Source organism: Scleropages formosus, chromosome 5 (genome assembly GCF_900964775.1).
Source record: "Scleropages formosus chromosome 5, fSclFor1.1, whole genome shotgun sequence".
NCBI classification, from domain to species: Eukaryota; Metazoa; Chordata; class Actinopteri; order Osteoglossiformes; family Osteoglossidae; genus Scleropages; species Scleropages formosus.
The window spans coordinates 17,977,179-17,994,067 of NC_041810.1; the positions used below are offsets into that span (position 1 = coordinate 17,977,179).

At 44.6% G+C, this 16,889-nt stretch overlaps 2 protein-coding genes across 2 annotated transcripts; both read left to right on the forward strand.

Moving 5' to 3' along the window:
- The first annotated feature begins 4,436 nt into the window (after positions 1–4,436).
- Positions 4,437–7,466, forward strand: mrps26 (mitochondrial ribosomal protein S26). The gene is made up of 4 exons (XM_029252381.1): positions 4,437–4,724; positions 5,030–5,176; positions 6,029–6,152; positions 6,761–7,466. The coding sequence occupies exons 1-4, from the start codon at positions 4,507–4,509 to the stop codon at positions 6,890–6,892; spliced, it is 621 nt and encodes a 206-aa protein (XP_029108214.1). The 5' UTR covers positions 4,437–4,506; the 3' UTR covers positions 6,893–7,466.
- Positions 7,467–8,320: 854 nt separating this feature from the next.
- aup1 (AUP1 lipid droplet regulating VLDL assembly factor) lies at positions 8,321–16,094 on the forward strand. The gene is made up of 12 exons (XM_018746389.1): positions 8,321–8,501; positions 9,018–9,155; positions 10,890–11,040; positions 11,242–11,429; positions 12,404–12,476; positions 12,641–12,714; positions 13,479–13,545; positions 13,902–14,007; positions 14,200–14,346; positions 14,547–14,704; positions 15,201–15,289; positions 15,797–16,094. Exons 1-12 carry the CDS (start codon positions 8,461–8,463, stop codon positions 15,840–15,842), a joined length of 1,278 nt encoding a protein of 425 aa, XP_018601905.1. The 5' UTR covers positions 8,321–8,460; the 3' UTR covers positions 15,843–16,094.
- The last annotated feature ends 795 nt before the right edge of the window (positions 16,095–16,889 follow it).

Genomic DNA, 16,889 nt, shown 5'->3' on the forward strand with positions numbered 1-16,889 from the left:
TAGGCTTCGGGCCGAGGCAGCGACGGATCCCTTTACCTACGGATGACAATGTCCGAACGGAGCCTCGGACTCACGTCCTCGAACCCCTGAACGTGTTCTGTCCTGCACGGAGAGGACGGCGCCAAAACGAGGGCTCCGTGCAGCCGACAGACGGGCTTCCGAAGGAGTGCCGGAGGAGTTATTTTCACTGTCCAAAGTCTCTTCCTTTACATCTTCCTTTTTCCACCTGTAAAATCCCACTTTAGATGCTGCCTTCTGCATATTTTCATATTCATGATGACTCGCAGCACAAAGAAATTTGCGGACATTGAAAGGACACAGACACACAATGACTGAAACAGCTCGTTCCAAGCTGGGTCGCAGGGAGCCAGAGCCTAACCTGGCAGCACAGGGCGTAAGGCTGGAGGGGGAGGGGACACACCCAGGAGAGGACGCCAGTCCATCACAAGGCACCCCAAGCGATACTCGAACCCCAGACCCACCAGAGAGCAGGATCCGGCCAAGCCCGCTGCACCACCGCCCCCCCACATTGAAAGGACGTTCCCACATTATTTTTAAATACACCTATTAATGTGATAAATGGCTCAATGTGTTTCAAAATGCGGGACGCCTTCAAAAAATAACAGTGCGCGTTTTTTTTTTTCCATAACATTTATTAATTTAGTTGATGCGCCAAAGCAACTTATTTAAACTACTTTTAGTGGAGCGATTTAGGCCTAAGAACCCTGCTCAAGGGCACCGTGGCAGTAGTTGGCACTCAAACCTGAGTCTTCCCACTTCATTTCCATTCATTCATTTAGCTCACACTTTCCTCCAAAGCAACTTACAGCATTAAGGTACTTACAGTTAGTTACACAGCTGGGTAAATTTACTACAGCAGTTTAGGGTAAATACCTTCCTCGAGGGCACTACAACTCCTGGTGGGATTCAAGCCTGTGAACTTGAGGTCCAAAGGCAGCAACCCAACCCACTACACTACCAGTGAACCCGAACTTGTATTTTTCAATAGAGCACTTCACTGCGAATGAATCATTTTGTCTCAGGAAATAATAATACTGGGGTTGTGCAAAAAATACAGCAGCCGCACCAGAAAACCGCTTTATTATCCATATGAAAATATGAATAATAACACCTGTCGCGTGTGCAGATGAAGTGGCCCAGAGGCATCGAGCCCGGAGGCCGCTGTTCGAAAGGGATCGCTTACACTGCGCATCGGTCATATTTAATACCTGTGGACACACTTTATTAACGAAGTCGGAGAAATCAATGGAGCGCCACTAAATAGATGAATAATTAACAAATTCTGAGCCGAAGAGCATATCGTTACAGGAGGAGCCGCGCTAACTTGATCAGCTCCATTTGATATAAGGCCGCAGCCTCGGGGACCTTTAATTGGGCTTTAAAATAAGGAAGGAAAAGAGCAACATGCAGTGAAACAGCTTTGCATTCATTCACTTAGCTTTTCTCCAAAACAACTTACGCTTTTATGGTTGCAGTCTTACTACGATTTACCCGATTATACAGCAGGGTAATTTTCAAATCAAATCAGATCAAATCACTGTATTGTCACTCACCATAACCACAAATGTGCAGGTGGTGAAACTCTTAGGTGAGTTCTCCGCAGCTGTTCAGCATAAGTTACATACAGACTGCAAAAAATATATACAATATACACAAAAAAGCCTGTTCAATATGTACAATATTCACATAAAATATGCAGTACACCATATTTTTACTGGAGCAATTTAAAGTAAGTACCTTGTTCAAGGGTACTACAGCTGGAGGTGGGGATCGAACCTACAATCTTTGAATCCAAATTAGTAACTCTTACTACTCTTTCATCAGCTTTATGTGTGCTGACAGGTGAGCACCATGAGAGGGAAACACACCTTTTCTTTAAATCAGTGCTCCAACTTACTCATACTTATCACACGTCATACTTAAGTGCATCTTTTACTTTGAGATGAACCTGGAGTGGATTAATCTGCTCTGACAGGTGAGCGTAAGTGTAGGAAACAAGTCAGGAGGAAGCGCGTTCTTTATTAATCACCAGTAACACAAGAAATACACACCAAAAGGGCCAGTAGTGGAACATATTCCTGTATTCTCTGTACTTCTTTGCATCCACTCTTCAAGTCATAGTATTATTTAATATTCTAGTTTTTACACAAGGACTTTCTTCAGAACTGCCAATAAATGGAGCAGTTTTTTTTTCCACTTTTTTTTTGGATCATTTCTATTGCTGTTTAACTTTGAGGACAAACACAGCGGCGAGAGTAGTGCGTAAATGGAGTATAACGCAGTTGAAAGTATGCGGCTGTGCCTCACTTTTCACCGTCCCAGGTAGGGCAGCCGAGGTCCTGGCACGAAAACGGGACACCGCAGCAGTTTGCGTCGCGATCGCTCTTGGATAAATGTGACAATTTTTTTACTTGGTTTGTTTGGCCTCATCGTGGAGGGAGCGGCGGTGAAGGTTGAGGGAAGCCCCGCACTGGGTGTCAGGGTAAAAATTACCTTTTTGTGTCCTTGGCTCTTTGCACGCATCGGACGAGCTGTGCCCCACACCTAGTAGCAGTCTCTTAATTTAATTTTTCCTTACAAACATAAAAAGTGAGGTTGCTACACTGATTTACCCATTTGTATCGTAGTGTAATTTTTACCATATCAGCTCAGGGTAAAACACTGAAATAAATATGGTGAAATACGTGCACATGCACGCACACACACACCTGTGTAATGCCATAGGAGAGGCAGAGAATAGCGAGTGTGCTTCACACACTGGGCTCCATCGGTGAACCATCAAACCTAACAGCAGCAGCAAAAGGCTCGCGCACACACACACACACACACACACAGGCAAAATATGAAATTGTGGGTTCAAGTTTGCAAACAACAGTGTATCTCCTACCAAAGTTAGGCCTGCGCTGCTCTTCGAACCCACGCCTCTATCTCAGTGTGTCCCTTTGTCCTGGTGCTTTCGAAATTAGTACAATAAATAATATCTTTACGAATGACAGTTTCATTTATTTCCACTTTGGCGAGAGGAAGCACCATGGCTGACAGAAGGGGAACACCACAGAGGGGGTCACGGGCAGGGGGTCGTGCCAGGCTTTGGGGGACAGGGACGGGGAAGGGGTGGGGGTGGGGGTGGCCGCGGGCACGGATATGAAACAGAGTCCAGGCAGTCGACAGGGCGCAGGGACCCAGGCGGAGTTTGCAGACGGACATTAGGCGAGTCCAGAGTTAAAATCCTATTAGTTTGAGTTTGAAATTGTATTATCGTCGTCGAGAATCACCCGTCTGGCAACTAGGGTCTAATTTACGCCAGTCAACAGCAATTACTGAGGGGAAGGGAGCTCTTATTAGGGAGCCTCATCCACTTAGACTAATGAATGGGGCAAATTCAATCTCTGCTTTGGAGATGTATAGAGGAGCTGCAGCTGGGGGCTACGGCCCCACGCTAAAGGAGCACCGCTGCTATCTGTCAAACAGGAGGGGGCTGTCAGGACCGTGATGGACACGGGGGCCTGGGGGGAGAGGGGGACTGGACAGCTTTCTCAAGTGGCCAAGACCGGGGACAGCCGGTCAAACTCTCTTTGTATCTCCACTTTGACCACTGGCCAAGATGCACGGCAAACAACCCACCCTGCACTGTTCCACCGCAGCAGCGTCACAGAATGTGGACCTGTACCCCAATTTAACTGTAAAAAAATTATGAAAAGCTTAAGAAGTTCAAAAAAAACAATGCAAGGTCTTTATTTACGTACTTCATTAAACCCCCTTCCTTTGTTCGGCCCACCACGTAAAACATTGATTCAGATTTCCATGACAATATATGCTGTCCTATAATGAAATTGTACAAAACATAATAAAATTGGGTGGGATTCATTGTTTAATTTATACTGATAATAAAAAGTGACACTTTTTATATAAGTGGGACGGAAAATGTCCAAATAGTGGCATCTAGTGGCCGGAGCGGGAACAGCGCTTGCCTACACAGACACTGACACTGTTTATTGTCGGAACACACAAGTCACACACTCAGGAGAGCCTCGACTAAGTAACAGTAATTTGGTCTCCTCGCGTCGCGAAGCACTTTGCGTCTGAAACGTTTTATTACAATATTATCGTTGAAGTATTATTATGCCTGTTGATCGTATTATAACAACGCGTGTAATTTGCCTTGTCATATTCCTCTAGGATCATCATGTTAAGCCTAGCATGTAGTGTATTTGGAGAAAATCAGTTAATAAAACAAACTAGGAACTCAGTAAAAATAGTCCTCGCTGGTATTATATAGGCTGGTCATTGAAATGACACTTAACGCCGACGCGCTGAGTAGAAAGGCTGCGCAGCCAAAACGCGTCCTCCGCGACGGTAGGGGGCGCTCTTCGCCTGCGGCTGGAAGCTTCGGTCACGCTAAGCCGTAGAGGAAGGATCGCACCGGATCCACAATGGCCGCCTGCATGTAACACCGAGGAGAAATCGTCGACTCGCAAAGTCGTCATGTTTCACGTTGTCAGAAGTCCGGCTCCGCTGTTTCGACTGCTCTCCCCGCGGGGAGGCGTGCTGGTGGAGGCGGTGCGGGGCAGGAAGAGTCGGAACGACCCCAAGGCCAAGTCGAAAGCGGACAGAGTGAAGCTCCCGCCGCGCATAGACCCGGAGGAGATGGTGGTTCTCAAGGAGAGATACGAGCAGTACGACCTCGTCGTGCGCGCGCTCAGGTCCGTGCGCCGTCCGGAGCCCTTCGAAGTTCGCTGCTTAGCTTAGGCACTGCAGTGCTACCTTTTCCTAGTGACTCTGCTGCACAAGTCGGCTGTTTTACTGGGCTGAGTACCTACCTGGCTTCAGCAAGTTCAGGGCAGCGGTACTCGAACCGACCACCAGCCTTTTTACCTTACATACACGCTTCCCCTGAGTTACTTGCATTAATTCCCTCGGTGGTCTTTCCCTCTTTTCTCTCTCTCTCTCTCTCTCTCTCTCTCTCTCTCTCTCTCTCTCTCTCTCTCTCTCTCTTCCTCCGGCGCAGAGCGGAGTTTAAGCAGGAGATCGTGCGGCGGCGCTACGAGAACGAGGTGGGCTCGCGCGCCGAGGAGCGCGCTAAGCGCGAGGCGGAGGAGCACCGCGCGCTCATGGAGTGGAACGACCGCGAGAACCTCCGACTGCGGCAGCTGCGGTGAGGGAGGGCCGGTCGGCCAGCGCGAGGCCACTTTCACAACATCCGGACAGTGGGGGCACGAGGAACAGCTGGAGTCGCATTGCCGCCTGGGTGTCGCTGGCGGCACAGTGGGTAGCGCTGGTGCCTCGTGGCTCCTGGGGTTTGGGCTCGGATGCCAGTTCCAGCTGAGCTCGGTCTGTGTAGAGTTTGTTCCAGGTGCTCTGGTTTCCTCCCCCAGTCCAGAGAGTCGTTTCACCTGGGTTGGTGACTCGTGTTCTGTGTTGCACTGTGGTCTCCGGAGAAAACGACATTTCGTTCCGCTGTATACATGCTACATAGAGGAATTACAATTAAAAACAACTTGAACTAAATTGGGAGGGTGCGGTGGCGCAGCGGGTTTGGCCAGGACCTGTTCTCCGGTGGGTCTGGGGTTCAAGTCCTGCTTGGGGTACCTTGCGATGGACTGGCATCCTGTCCTGGGTGTCTCCCCTCTCCCTCCAGCCTTGCGCCCTGTGCTGCCAGGTTGAGCTCCGGCTCACTGCGACCCCCTTCAGGACAAGCGGTTTCAGACTGTGTGTGTGTGCGTGTTTGAGAGAGAACTAAATTGCCCTTTGTTGTGTGTCGGGGGTTTCCCTAGTGATAGACTGGTTTCCCATGCAGGCTGTGCCCTCTCTCACACACTGTGCTTCTAGCATAGGCTCTGGACCATCGACACCCTGCACCGAACAAGCACTTATTAATAATAGATGAGCTGATATTGGCTCATCCTGGATCCTCAGTTTTCCGTTTCAGTCTGAACTGCATTGAATGCATGGCAGCAGGATGGCTGAATGATGACATTTCATGCATCAAATATGTTCCGCCCTCCAGGGTCATACGGATTCAGAAGCAGGTGGAAGAGGAGGCCAAGAAGCGGGCGGAGGTGGTCAGCCTGCGAGAAGAGAAAAGACAAAGTGTTCTGAGAGAAAAAGAGAAAGAGATATTGCAGCTACAGGTACAGCACAAGCATTAAATAAATTCGCCAACAGCCTCACTGAGCCACAAATTTTCCATTTTCCTCTTCATGGAATAAGTATCATTTGTTTTTATATGTAGACGACAAGACAACTTGCAGTGTTCAGATAAAGTGTATAGTGGGTTACCTATTTATACTGGCGGTATTCTTATTATATCAACTCATGGTAAGTACCTTGATGAAGGGTGCTACAGTAGGAATGGGATTTGAACCAGGAACCTTGCGATTGTGTGGCCACAGACTTCCGCAGTGCATTACATGCTGACGTCGCCTACTTTTCTGCCCTTTCTCTGATAACTACTCCTAAGGTACGGACGTCTGCTTCAGTGCACTTTGATAGGGTATCTGAACTCGGAAGTGTGTATGTGCACTTTCCGTCGATGTTTACTGAAGCAGCTCAGATCAAGTACCTTTTTTAAGATGATGACGCTTGTGTCCCTGAGTATCTAAGACTACATTTCCCTTCTCATACTGCCCAAGCTTCTGATGCGCTTGTGTAATGCTGCTTACCGCTGTAAGTTTCACACTTTGAGGATAGTTCGGTTCTCACTGTGATGCCAGGTGTCATTGTGCTCTATCTTCTGCAGGAGGAAGTTAAGACATTCATCACCACAGAGAATTTGGAGCAACGCATCGAAGAAGCTCTGGACAATCCCAAGAACTACAACTTTGCCATCGACAAGGAGGGCAGGATTGTGAAACGAACTGCACTGCCTTGAGTCACAGCTGGACTTCCAGCACACAGTTGCTTTAGTTCATCCATACCAGAATCAAGAGTCCCCAAGGACAGAAACCACACTTTCTTTTCCCTTTCATGAATGTTCTCTTGAAAGAAGTTTTGCTTTAGCAGGCAAATGTTATACACGGACGTGAGATGGAGTGTTCGTTACTTTACATGTTTAGATTATCACGAAACATCACTTTCTGTTTTCTCTGTGTAATTGTTTTTGTACTATTACACAGAAATGGCTTGTATGTTTCCTGTAAGCTGAAAGGTTGCAAATTCTCCATGTGTGGGAAATTACTCTAAGAATTACTGCTATGGGTTCATACATGTAAAGTATCACGTTAACTTCAGTTAATTACATTAGTGTTTTAATATGAAAACAATTTGTGTATTTGCATTTGTGTATTGACTGCTGTGTGTTGTCAATTGCTGTGATTTTCTTATTTCATGGAAGGGGTCAAAATGACATACTTTTCATTTGCACTTCAGGATCTAAAGAGTAAGGGGGGACGCGGCAGCACAGCAGGTTTGGCCGGGGCCTGCTCTCTGGCAGGTCCGGGGTTTGAGTCCTGCTTGGGATGCCTTGCGATGGACTGGCGTCCTGTTCTGGGTGTGTCCCCTCCCCCTCTGGCCTTACGCTCTGTGTTGCCGGGTTAGGCTCCAATTCGCTTGGGACAAGCGGTTTCAGACAGTGTGTGAGTGATCTAGAGTTTCAATTTTGTAATCAACTATCCAGAACTTTTTTTCCAAATTGAAAAGTGAGTGGAAATTGTTGGGTAATGACTCCAGATAATAAAAACATGGTTTGTGTTTTTCTTATTTGTGTGACATATATCTTAATGCTTGTTTAAATTAAGGTGTTGGCCAGCTGCCAGTTGTGTCTCGAGGCAGTGTGTTCGACCAGTTTCTACCATATGGTTACTGGAACAACAGAGGGCAAGCATCCTGAAAAGGTATTTCAGGGGCAGCATGGAGAGGCTTAAACCTGCAGTCCTCAGGTTACAAGCCTTGAGTAAATGAGTTATTCGAGACAACATAGTTAATAGACACTGAAGAAAGGCTAACCGTCATAGTACAGGTTAATATGTTTACTGCTCGTTCCAAGGGAGATTGCTAAAGTTTATATGTATTAATTCATCCCTTTTTAGATTGATCCATTTGCAATTTTCTCTCTGAAATGCAGATGAACTCTGAACAATGAACTATGCTGATCCTGTAATACATTCACTCAACAATAGATGTCAGTAGTGTTCATACAAAGGTGCAATAGGGACCCGCCCATATCCAGTAATGGCCAATCAGTTCCCGCTATCTTCACAAATGACCAATCAATTCCTTCCATCCTCAGTGACCAATCAATTCCTTCTATCTGAACAAACGACCAATTGATTCGTCGCATCTCCACCAATGACCAGCTGGTTACACTTCTTAACATGGTTTCGGTTATCGTCTATATGTGTCAACTTCTAACTACTAACTAGCTATCTGGGCAGCTGGAACACTATAATAGTATGCAGGAAATCAAGGTTGCAGCTCTGAATTTAATAGAGAAGTAAAACAATGGACGCGCCAAGGATAGAGCAGCTTTTTGACTTCAACAGGTAAGCTAAGCCCGACCGGGAGCTGCTAGCGACTTGTCTACTACCACGAGCTGGTTAATCCTGACGGACAGCAGCAGGTTAAACTGCTAACTGGGCGCGAGGACAGATACGCATCGTAACTGGCTGTTAGACTAAAAGGTGCCGTCTCGTCTTGATGCATGTTGAATCATGAATGTCAACACGCCGGTACGCGCGTAGCGATTCAGCAGATATACGGTAGCGGGTGAGGAGGAAAAGGTGAACCAACTCTGTAGTAACTAGTCTAGTCTTAGTAGGCTAACTTTGAAGAGCTAAGCAGAAGTGGCTGTTGAGGAGTTATTGTTTCTTAATCTTGGGAAACGGTGTGTTCTTAAAGGGAGGTGGTCCAAATGGTTGCGTGTTTGCCGCGGCTGCTACTCGGCTGCTCACTGCCCCTTTAATAATATCTTATTTCTCTGTGATGGAAGGAGCGCGAAAGAGGACAGCAGTGCGTGTCCCATTAGTCACTAAAGGTGGGAATGTACTTCTCTCCCGCAGGTTTCCACACGATGGTGTGTTGCTCTTCCTGCTGGCTCTCTACTTCCCCGTCGGCCTGTGTCTTCTCGTGCTGCGAATATTTGTCGGCGTACACGTGTTTTTAGTGAGCTGCGCCCTGCCACGCTGCTCTCTCCGCAGGTGAGTCTGTCCATCCATCCATCCATCCATCCATCCATGTCCTCACACTTACTTACTGTATGTCTCATGATGTTTCTGTATACAGTCTGTCACAGGTGACACACAGCACACGTGAAACTCATTTTCCATGCCATGTCAGTGTTGCAGCCCTTCAGTCACTGGTTATAGCCACATGTTTTGGCTCATGCTGCCCAATTACACTTACTCATTTTTAGCAGATGCTTTTCTCCAAAGCAGCCTACAGTGCCAATACACATTCTGTTTTCATGTTACAACACTGCTAATTGCATTTATACAGCTGGGCAATTTTAGGGTAGGTATCTTGCTGGTGGGGGGGGCGCAGTGGGTTGGACCAGGTCCTGTTCTTCAGTGGGTCTGGGGTTCGAGTCCCGCTTGGGGTGCCTTGCGATGGACTGGCGTCCCGTCCTGGGTGTGTCCCTTCCACCTCCGGCCTTGCGCCCTGTGTTGCCGGGTAGGCTCCAGGTCCCCACGTATGGGACGAGCGGTTCCGAAAGTGTGTGTGTGTGTGTGTGTGTGTGTGTGTCTCTTGCTGGTAATGCAGCTGGAGATGGGAATCGAACCAGTGACCTTTGGCTCCAAAGGCAGCAGCCCTAACCCCTATGCTGCTAGTTGTCCGACATACCGGATGAACAGTCAACTATCGCATACTTTTAGTTGTTTTACTGTCTGTACATGTATGTTCAGTTACCTTGGGGGTAATGAAGTTATTGATCATGTATCAGAGATGTTTGCTGAGATAGGTGACTGAATCGCACTTTGTGTGTCTTTGAGTGAATGTGTTGCAATGCTCTGGTAGGTAATTGTGAGTCACTTAGTGTAGTGTATCTAAAGTTGGAAGTCAATATGGACGAAGGCATCAGCCAAATAAAATTTAATGTATAGAAGCGAAATGTGACTTTTGTTTTTGTACTACCATTTCATTTCTTTAAAGATGCATTAAGAGAATAAATACAAGATGCATAGGTCATATAAATGCATGTGCCAAATATTGTTGCGCTTTGTTGAGATTACCTTTTGTTGTGCTCTGAGTTCAGACCCTGTCGCAATGCAGACAGTGCATTTATGGTTATGGATCGCCGTAAGTGCATCGCATGCTGTGTAACAGTTTTAAAATACATTGATCTCAGTGCTGGCAGAAGTTACACTGGCTTCTTTGCTATTCAGCATCTGCTATTATTCCTCATCAGGTCAGACACTGATATATAAACAGGAACTGTTTGGCTATCGCTTGTCCCTTTTTCATTATAAACATGCAGGCATTATGCATTGAGCACTATGAATTCCAGCTCAAAATTCAGTTTACTAAAGATCACCAACCTTTCAAGCACTCAATTACAAATTAGTTTTTTTTTTTTTTTTTTTAAAAATCTCCTCCTGTCTAAGTAAATAATTAATTCAATAAGAGCTGAGGAAATATGAGAATCTACATGACCCTGTCTCTCAACTTGAGTTTCCAGGATAGGCTGTGGACCACCCTGCATTGGGCAAGTAGTTATTATATAAAGGATGAACTTTTTACGATTATGTCAGCATTAATAATGTTTGAATTATGGAAGTTCCCCTACAAATTTGAACTGCTTCTGCCCTTTTAAACACTGAAACATATGTTTGTTAGCAATGTTCAAAGGAGACCAGAAGCTGACAACATAAACATAATATGAAGTCGTTCCTCCTTGCTGTTTCCCTATGAACACGTCTTTGTTTTTCTTTCAGATTCATTTTGAGGGTTATGTGTTCCGTGCTGGGAATCTACGTGAAGCAGAGGAGTTCGTGGCTAAGAGACAGAAACGTGAAGTTGTACATCAGTAATCACGTGACCCCATTTGACCACAACGTTATCAACATCGTTACATCCTGTAACACGGTGAGCACACCACTGTTAGTCTCTGTACAGTGTGGTACGGAATGTAGTGAATTCATGGATATGGGAGATTGAAGTTGAGAATTGGAAAGAAGTATGCTGTGTGTGGTATGATCCTCCCTCCAAGCAGATGTCAACAATACAGGACGTATGTGAACGTGATGATGGCCCTTCTGGCTATGTGACATTATGTCCCCTCACCAGCCTGTTTTAGGGAGCTCTTCAGGGTTCTTGTGCTGGGCACGGGGATTCCTAGAGCTGGACACGACATCGAGCCACACTGAACTGGCAGGGGGGCTTCAGCAGTACTGCTCTGATTTAAGTGCTCTCCCCCTGCTGTTCTTCCCGGAGGAGGACACCACCAATGGTCGCAGAGGCCTCCTCAAGTTCAGGTAGCATTTCTACGCCTGTATGTTTGGTCTTGATCTCTGGAGCTGCACTTTCGAACCTTTTCACCGTAGATTTGTATTGTTCAGCTCAGGATTCCTAATAACTTTATTTCGTTTTCATTTGCTCCAAGAGTAAATCACCACATTTTTAAAGTCATAACTAATGCAGTGTCTCCCATGTGACTCTCTACTTTAACTCTGGTTTGAAAAGCAGTGTCTGAACAACTGTAGTAAAATGCAATGTGACAGGTAGATACATGTCAAAAATGAGAAATGTGGCTCTGCCTTAATGCTTCATGAATACAGAGGAGCAGAATCTGATTTAGGCCGTGAGGGGAAAACCCGACACTGAGCTTGCCAGGCTAATAATACATCTTACTGCACTGTTTTAAAGCAAAATTCAAGAACAGAATGAGGTGCATGTGAAAGAAAACATTGAAATATAGAAATGGCTATTCAGTGTTTGTGTTACTGAATCCAGCCCTGTACTGTGTTTTTACTGCCAAACCTTAATTTTTGGCACAAGGGCAGCCATACCTTAGAGATCAAGTGCTGACCTGTGCCTGAGTGCCAGTTTGCTTTGTCAGCACTTAAGGGCAAGTTGGGAAACTTATAAATATGCAGTGCATGTGGAAAAGAAACAAAGCTGCTTCATTTTGTATCAGGCATTTCCAGCCTAAAATGCAAACATCTGCAAAGAGGCTCACATGAAATATTATTGTCAACTGGCAGTACATAGTTTTGTTAAATAATGCAGTTGTTGCTTGGTCAGAATTGCAGGGCCTTTTATCACAGTTTGTTGTTCAGGTATGAATGGAAAATGCGGCTATGGTGTTAGTGCCATGTTCGTATTTTCTCCGGGTCACGTACTTGCCTCCAGGTGATTAAAGGGCAGACGTCACTAAGCTTCATAGCGTCTCATGGCTCCTCTCACGGAGGAGGGGTGAACCTGATTATCGTACTGTGTTCTCTCCCAGCTCCTGGCCCTTCACTGTGACCGACACTGTCCAGCCCGTGGCCCTGACAGCGAGGAGACCCTTGCTGGCTGTGGTAATCTCACTACATGTGTATACAGCTTTTATTCCAGAGTAATTTTGCTCCTGCCCAAAGCCTGTTCTGTCATATTGGGTCCAGAATCTGGTGCTGATATACCTGAGATTGATATAATTAATTTCCAGTGTTCGATTCTAACACTCTTTCCCAATCTCACTCAGAGCACAGCAGAATCATCTTGGGTGACAGAACTGTTATGGATTCTATTCGTCCCATTTACAGTGTACCAAGTAAGGTACTACCTATTATTATCTCTCCTTGTATTGGTAGTCCATTTCCTTTTGGAAGGATTTAACATTTTCTACTAGCAATAAAATGTTTGAGTTTGACTCAAGCATTGCAAGTATTTCATTCTTAATTTTGTAAATTGGTTGTGCGAAGATACAGTATATTTAGCTGTAGGACTATACTGTGGTATAGTAACCAACTCTTAACTGTCACAGAACTGACAAAAAAAGATGTGCACGTTCCTTCGGTGAAGGAAAGCAGCAAAATAATTTTGGTATTTTTAGAAAGATGGACCGTGTTGAATTTTGAAGTGAATGTCCAGTAATTTGTGTCTTCTGAGTGTGTTGAGGTTGTGATTATTTTTGTGGCGTTTCTCTCTTTCTCTGACGAAATTGTGTAATCACACAGCTAGGCAGATTTGTTGCCATGCAGCACGTGTATGAACTTTGGAAATTCAATGGAACAGCTTTTCTTTCTTGCTGCCCCCTGGCAATCTGATATGACACAGATTACAGTGCATTTACAATAGGTATTATGTTGCTGTTTTCAATCCAGTCGGCACGCCGTTGCTTTTTGTCAAACACAAAAGTAATTGAAGCAGTTTTACGTTGGTGCTACATCAGATGGGGTTTTCGTGTAACACAACCCTTACTGGAAGACGTGCTGTACTCGAGAATTGCGGCCACTACTCTACACACTAATGGTAAAAAAAAAAAAAAACTAGTGATTAAGTAGTGATTGAAGGTTTTCTCCTGTCCACACTCACTGCAGATGGCTTTCTCCCCTGTCACGACAAGATGGAGAACCACCTCAAGATTTTGCTAACAAAGTTCAAGAGGTATGGCTTGGTTGGAGTAGTTTTTTTCCCTCCCTTCCTCCTCCTGCATTACATCAATATTTCTCAGTAACAATACTGCAGCTGCTTCATTAATTGAAAGACAGCATCTAGCCATCAATGTCCTATATTGCTTTACCAGGTGAGGGTCACAGCATATATAGTGAGACTTTAACTTTTCACATCTGAGACGTTCATTGTGTTGACTGATGTCTCCAGTATTATTAGTTGTCAAAGGTCAGCTGAACACACCGTGATAAAAGGTATTAATACACTTGTAGTGGGGCCTTATGTACTCTAAAGTATTTCAGAGTTGGGTGGAGTTGATAAGTTCTTTTTGTCTTATGGTGCTGTTGCAGCTTATAGCAAAGGAGCTTGGCTTGGCCTCCACACAGATCACAAGGGCTGACAAAGCGGAACACATCAAAAGGAAAAGACACGTGGCCCCTCAGATCAGGAGCACCAGTAAGAAAGCACTAGAAATGAAAAGTGATGTCCAAGCTAATTCTTACCTGTGTCATGAGTCTGTGAAATGTACATTGGGGTTCTTGATGCAACAGCTGCATCTAAAAGAATAAACGTGAATGTCAGGGAATAAGGAGGCACAGATGTCTGGCTGTACTGGTTACTGTATGGTTCTTTCTACATCTTCTCTAGATGTGGATGAGAGACCCCGTTCTCAGCGCTCTCCGGGACTCCTGGCTTCCATCTCCAGGGTGGACGATGTGAGGATTGTGGGGATGGCCCAGAAGGTGAAGGAGGTGCTACCAGACATCCCGCTCAGCATCATCATGAGGGACCTGGGTATGCCCCATCGCTTTAGTTGTGAGGCATGCTGAAAGTGTTTTCCTTGTTCCATCACACCCACCCCACTCCAGTCCCAGAAATAGTTTCACATTATGTTTAACTTCACTACATAAGGTATAGCATCAGGTGTGTTGCAGGGGGTACAGAAGTAGGTAGAGTTGCTGTCAAATTCAGTTTTCCTCTGGTTGTGTGTTTAGTGCAGACGAACTGTGTGGACACCACCATTACAAACCTGCTTGAGGACGGTGGAGATGCGACAGCAGAGGTCTCCAGTGGAACTGCTTCTGGAGAAGTTGCTGCTGGGCTAGCTAGGGGCCCCACATCCTACACAACCAGGCCTGCAACACCCCCTTGGGTAAACAAATACCTGTTCTTCTGACAACACAGTGAGTCTGTAATCGGTGGTCAGGGCAGTAAGCTGAAATGAAAGGGTAAAGAAGCACACCGAGGTCTGTGCAATCACATTTACATCACACTGTTGCATATGATTACAGCTGCCAAAGGCTATTCTTGAACACTCTAAGACAGCATTGTCTCTGAAATTGAGAACAGATTTGAGGAAGGTTAGCTGTCTAGATGTCAGCTGCATTTAGCACATGGTCTGTGAGATTAAGATCATAGATGAACATTTGCTTGGCTGTTTTTTTGGGCCCTGTCATAAGAATGTAGTACTTTTGACTCTTGGCAGGTATAAAGATATTTTACATTGAATGAGTATCAAGCAATCCTTAATATATGGTTGTGTTTTAACATTCATTTATAAAGCTATATCTTCAGATATTTTGTGTACATGTACTTTTTTTCTTTTCTTTTTTTTTTTTTTCCTCCTCTTTTTCCTTCCCCCTCCTTAGTCTGCTGCTAAAACCTTTGGCAAATCTCCTGTGGACCGGCACATGTCTCTCCAGGAGAGAAAAGAGGCCTTGTATGAGTATGCAAGAAGGTAAATGCATATGGAGGGCAGCATGGAAGAATATTCAACAGAGTCCACTTAACAACCAAATTTATTATAAGGGCAGCAAAGCAAAATAGCCAAAATCGGTATTGCTGTCAGCGATAGGAGGCCCTGCTCTCCCAAGGTTACCTGAAGTTAATTCTTCCAAGAAATACTCTGACAGGAAAATGAGTAGCTGGCAAACAATTTAATATTTATTTTGACAAGTCATACTGTTTTCTCAACTGATTCTATTCTATCTTTTTTCCTGTCACAGTATATTAAACCAGTCTTTGCATTTTACAGTTTTCATTTAATTTGAAAGCACTTTCTAATGCTTGAGTCATCTTCATTAACGGTAGTTGACAAGTTTGTGATTTAATCAAACACTGACTTGAATTTCTTTTAATATGTTGCTTTAAATTTTGGCTTGAAATTATTTTAATCTTCATCTGTGTTTGCAAAGTCATATAGCTGTGTGATATGTTCACATGCATTTCTGTACTTCTCTTGCAGACGTTACATTGAGAAACATGGACTTAATCGGGAGAACAACATGTGAATCTGAAAAAACAAGGCCAAGAGTTCTTGGCAATGACGGTCCTTAATATCACAAAGACTTACATGAAATCTGCAAAAGAGGATTCTGTACTACCACTTGTGTGGGGAAAGATGGACTTCTGGAAACTTCTGTGGGTTTTGGTTTTAAAACATTTTGCATGGCAATCATGCATGTATCTTAACTCTACAAATCAGATTATTTTGGTATAAATTTGTAATAACCCATTGTCAGTGAAATATATGTATTCCCTGCCCCCCCAGTCCAAAGGTGGTATAAAAAAAAAAAATAGATGCAGGTTTCAGCTTGATCTGTTGTAAGTCAAATCTTGAAAATTTGGTGTTGTGACGATATGTTTGAATAAATCCAGTCTTTGCGCTTTTAATGGCATTAATGCTGACCATTTATAAGTGCAAAGTTGAAATTGCATGGTTCCCATCATTTACTGCAGAGTATGCAGCCTGCATGGGACAAGCACTTTTAATGAACGTGTCTACAAACAGTACTTCCCCATCACCATGTTTTCAAAACAGCAGTATTATGCAGTTGTTGATATTTCGAAGCAAATACATGACATGAAGTTAAGTATTTGTAGGTAGAAAGACAGGCAGTCGAGACATGATGAACGGCAGGGAAAATGTTCTGAATGCAGGAAAAAATGTGCCATTGAGAATCTTTTGAGTGGTGCCATAATAAAACTTTATTCACATTTTTTTAGCCTCTAAGGGAGAAACTAAACATTTTCATAAGAATATGTGATGGGCTGGAAGTTCATAATAAAGCTTTAGTTCACATTTTGGCGGTGTGTCCAGACTATTGGGTCCAAATCCTGCTCACGCTCCGCCTGCGCATGACCTCGTTACAGACTGACGTTCATAGTGTTACGAACACTAATCTGGGGCATTTCAAATGCTGGGGCAGTGCTGTTAATAACATCTTAATAATTTTCCTCCATCGGTCTTCGCTTTTAAAGAGTGAAATTGTACCGTAACAACGTGTACAGTTTTAATTTAAAAACTTTCTCATAAATACACTACATATTATTCAGGG

What these genes read in the sequence shown, in the direction of transcription:
- mrps26 (XM_029252381.1), top strand. Translation starts at nt 4,507, where the DNA reads ATGTTTCACGTTGTCAGAAGTCCGGCTCCGCTGTTTCGACTGCTCTCC. An exon ending in CTCGTCGTGCGCGCGCTCAG is followed by an intron (nt 4,725 to 5,029) that starts GTCCGTGCGCCG and finishes CCTCCGGCGCAG; the next exon opens with AGCGGAGTTTAAGCAGGAGA. An exon ending in CTCCGACTGCGGCAGCTGCG is followed by an intron (nt 5,177 to 6,028) that starts GTGAGGGAGGGC and finishes TCCGCCCTCCAG; the next exon opens with GGTCATACGGATTCAGAAGC.
- aup1 (XM_018746389.1), top strand. Translation starts at nt 8,461, where the DNA reads ATGGACGCGCCAAGGATAGAGCAGCTTTTTGACTTCAACAG. An exon ending in CCACGCTGCTCTCTCCGCAG is followed by an intron (nt 9,156 to 10,889) that starts GTGAGTCTGTCC and finishes TTTTTCTTTCAG; the next exon opens with ATTCATTTTGAGGGTTATGT. An exon ending in TTGTATGAGTATGCAAGAAG is followed by an intron (nt 15,290 to 15,796) that starts GTAAATGCATAT and finishes CTTCTCTTGCAG; the next exon opens with ACGTTACATTGAGAAACATG.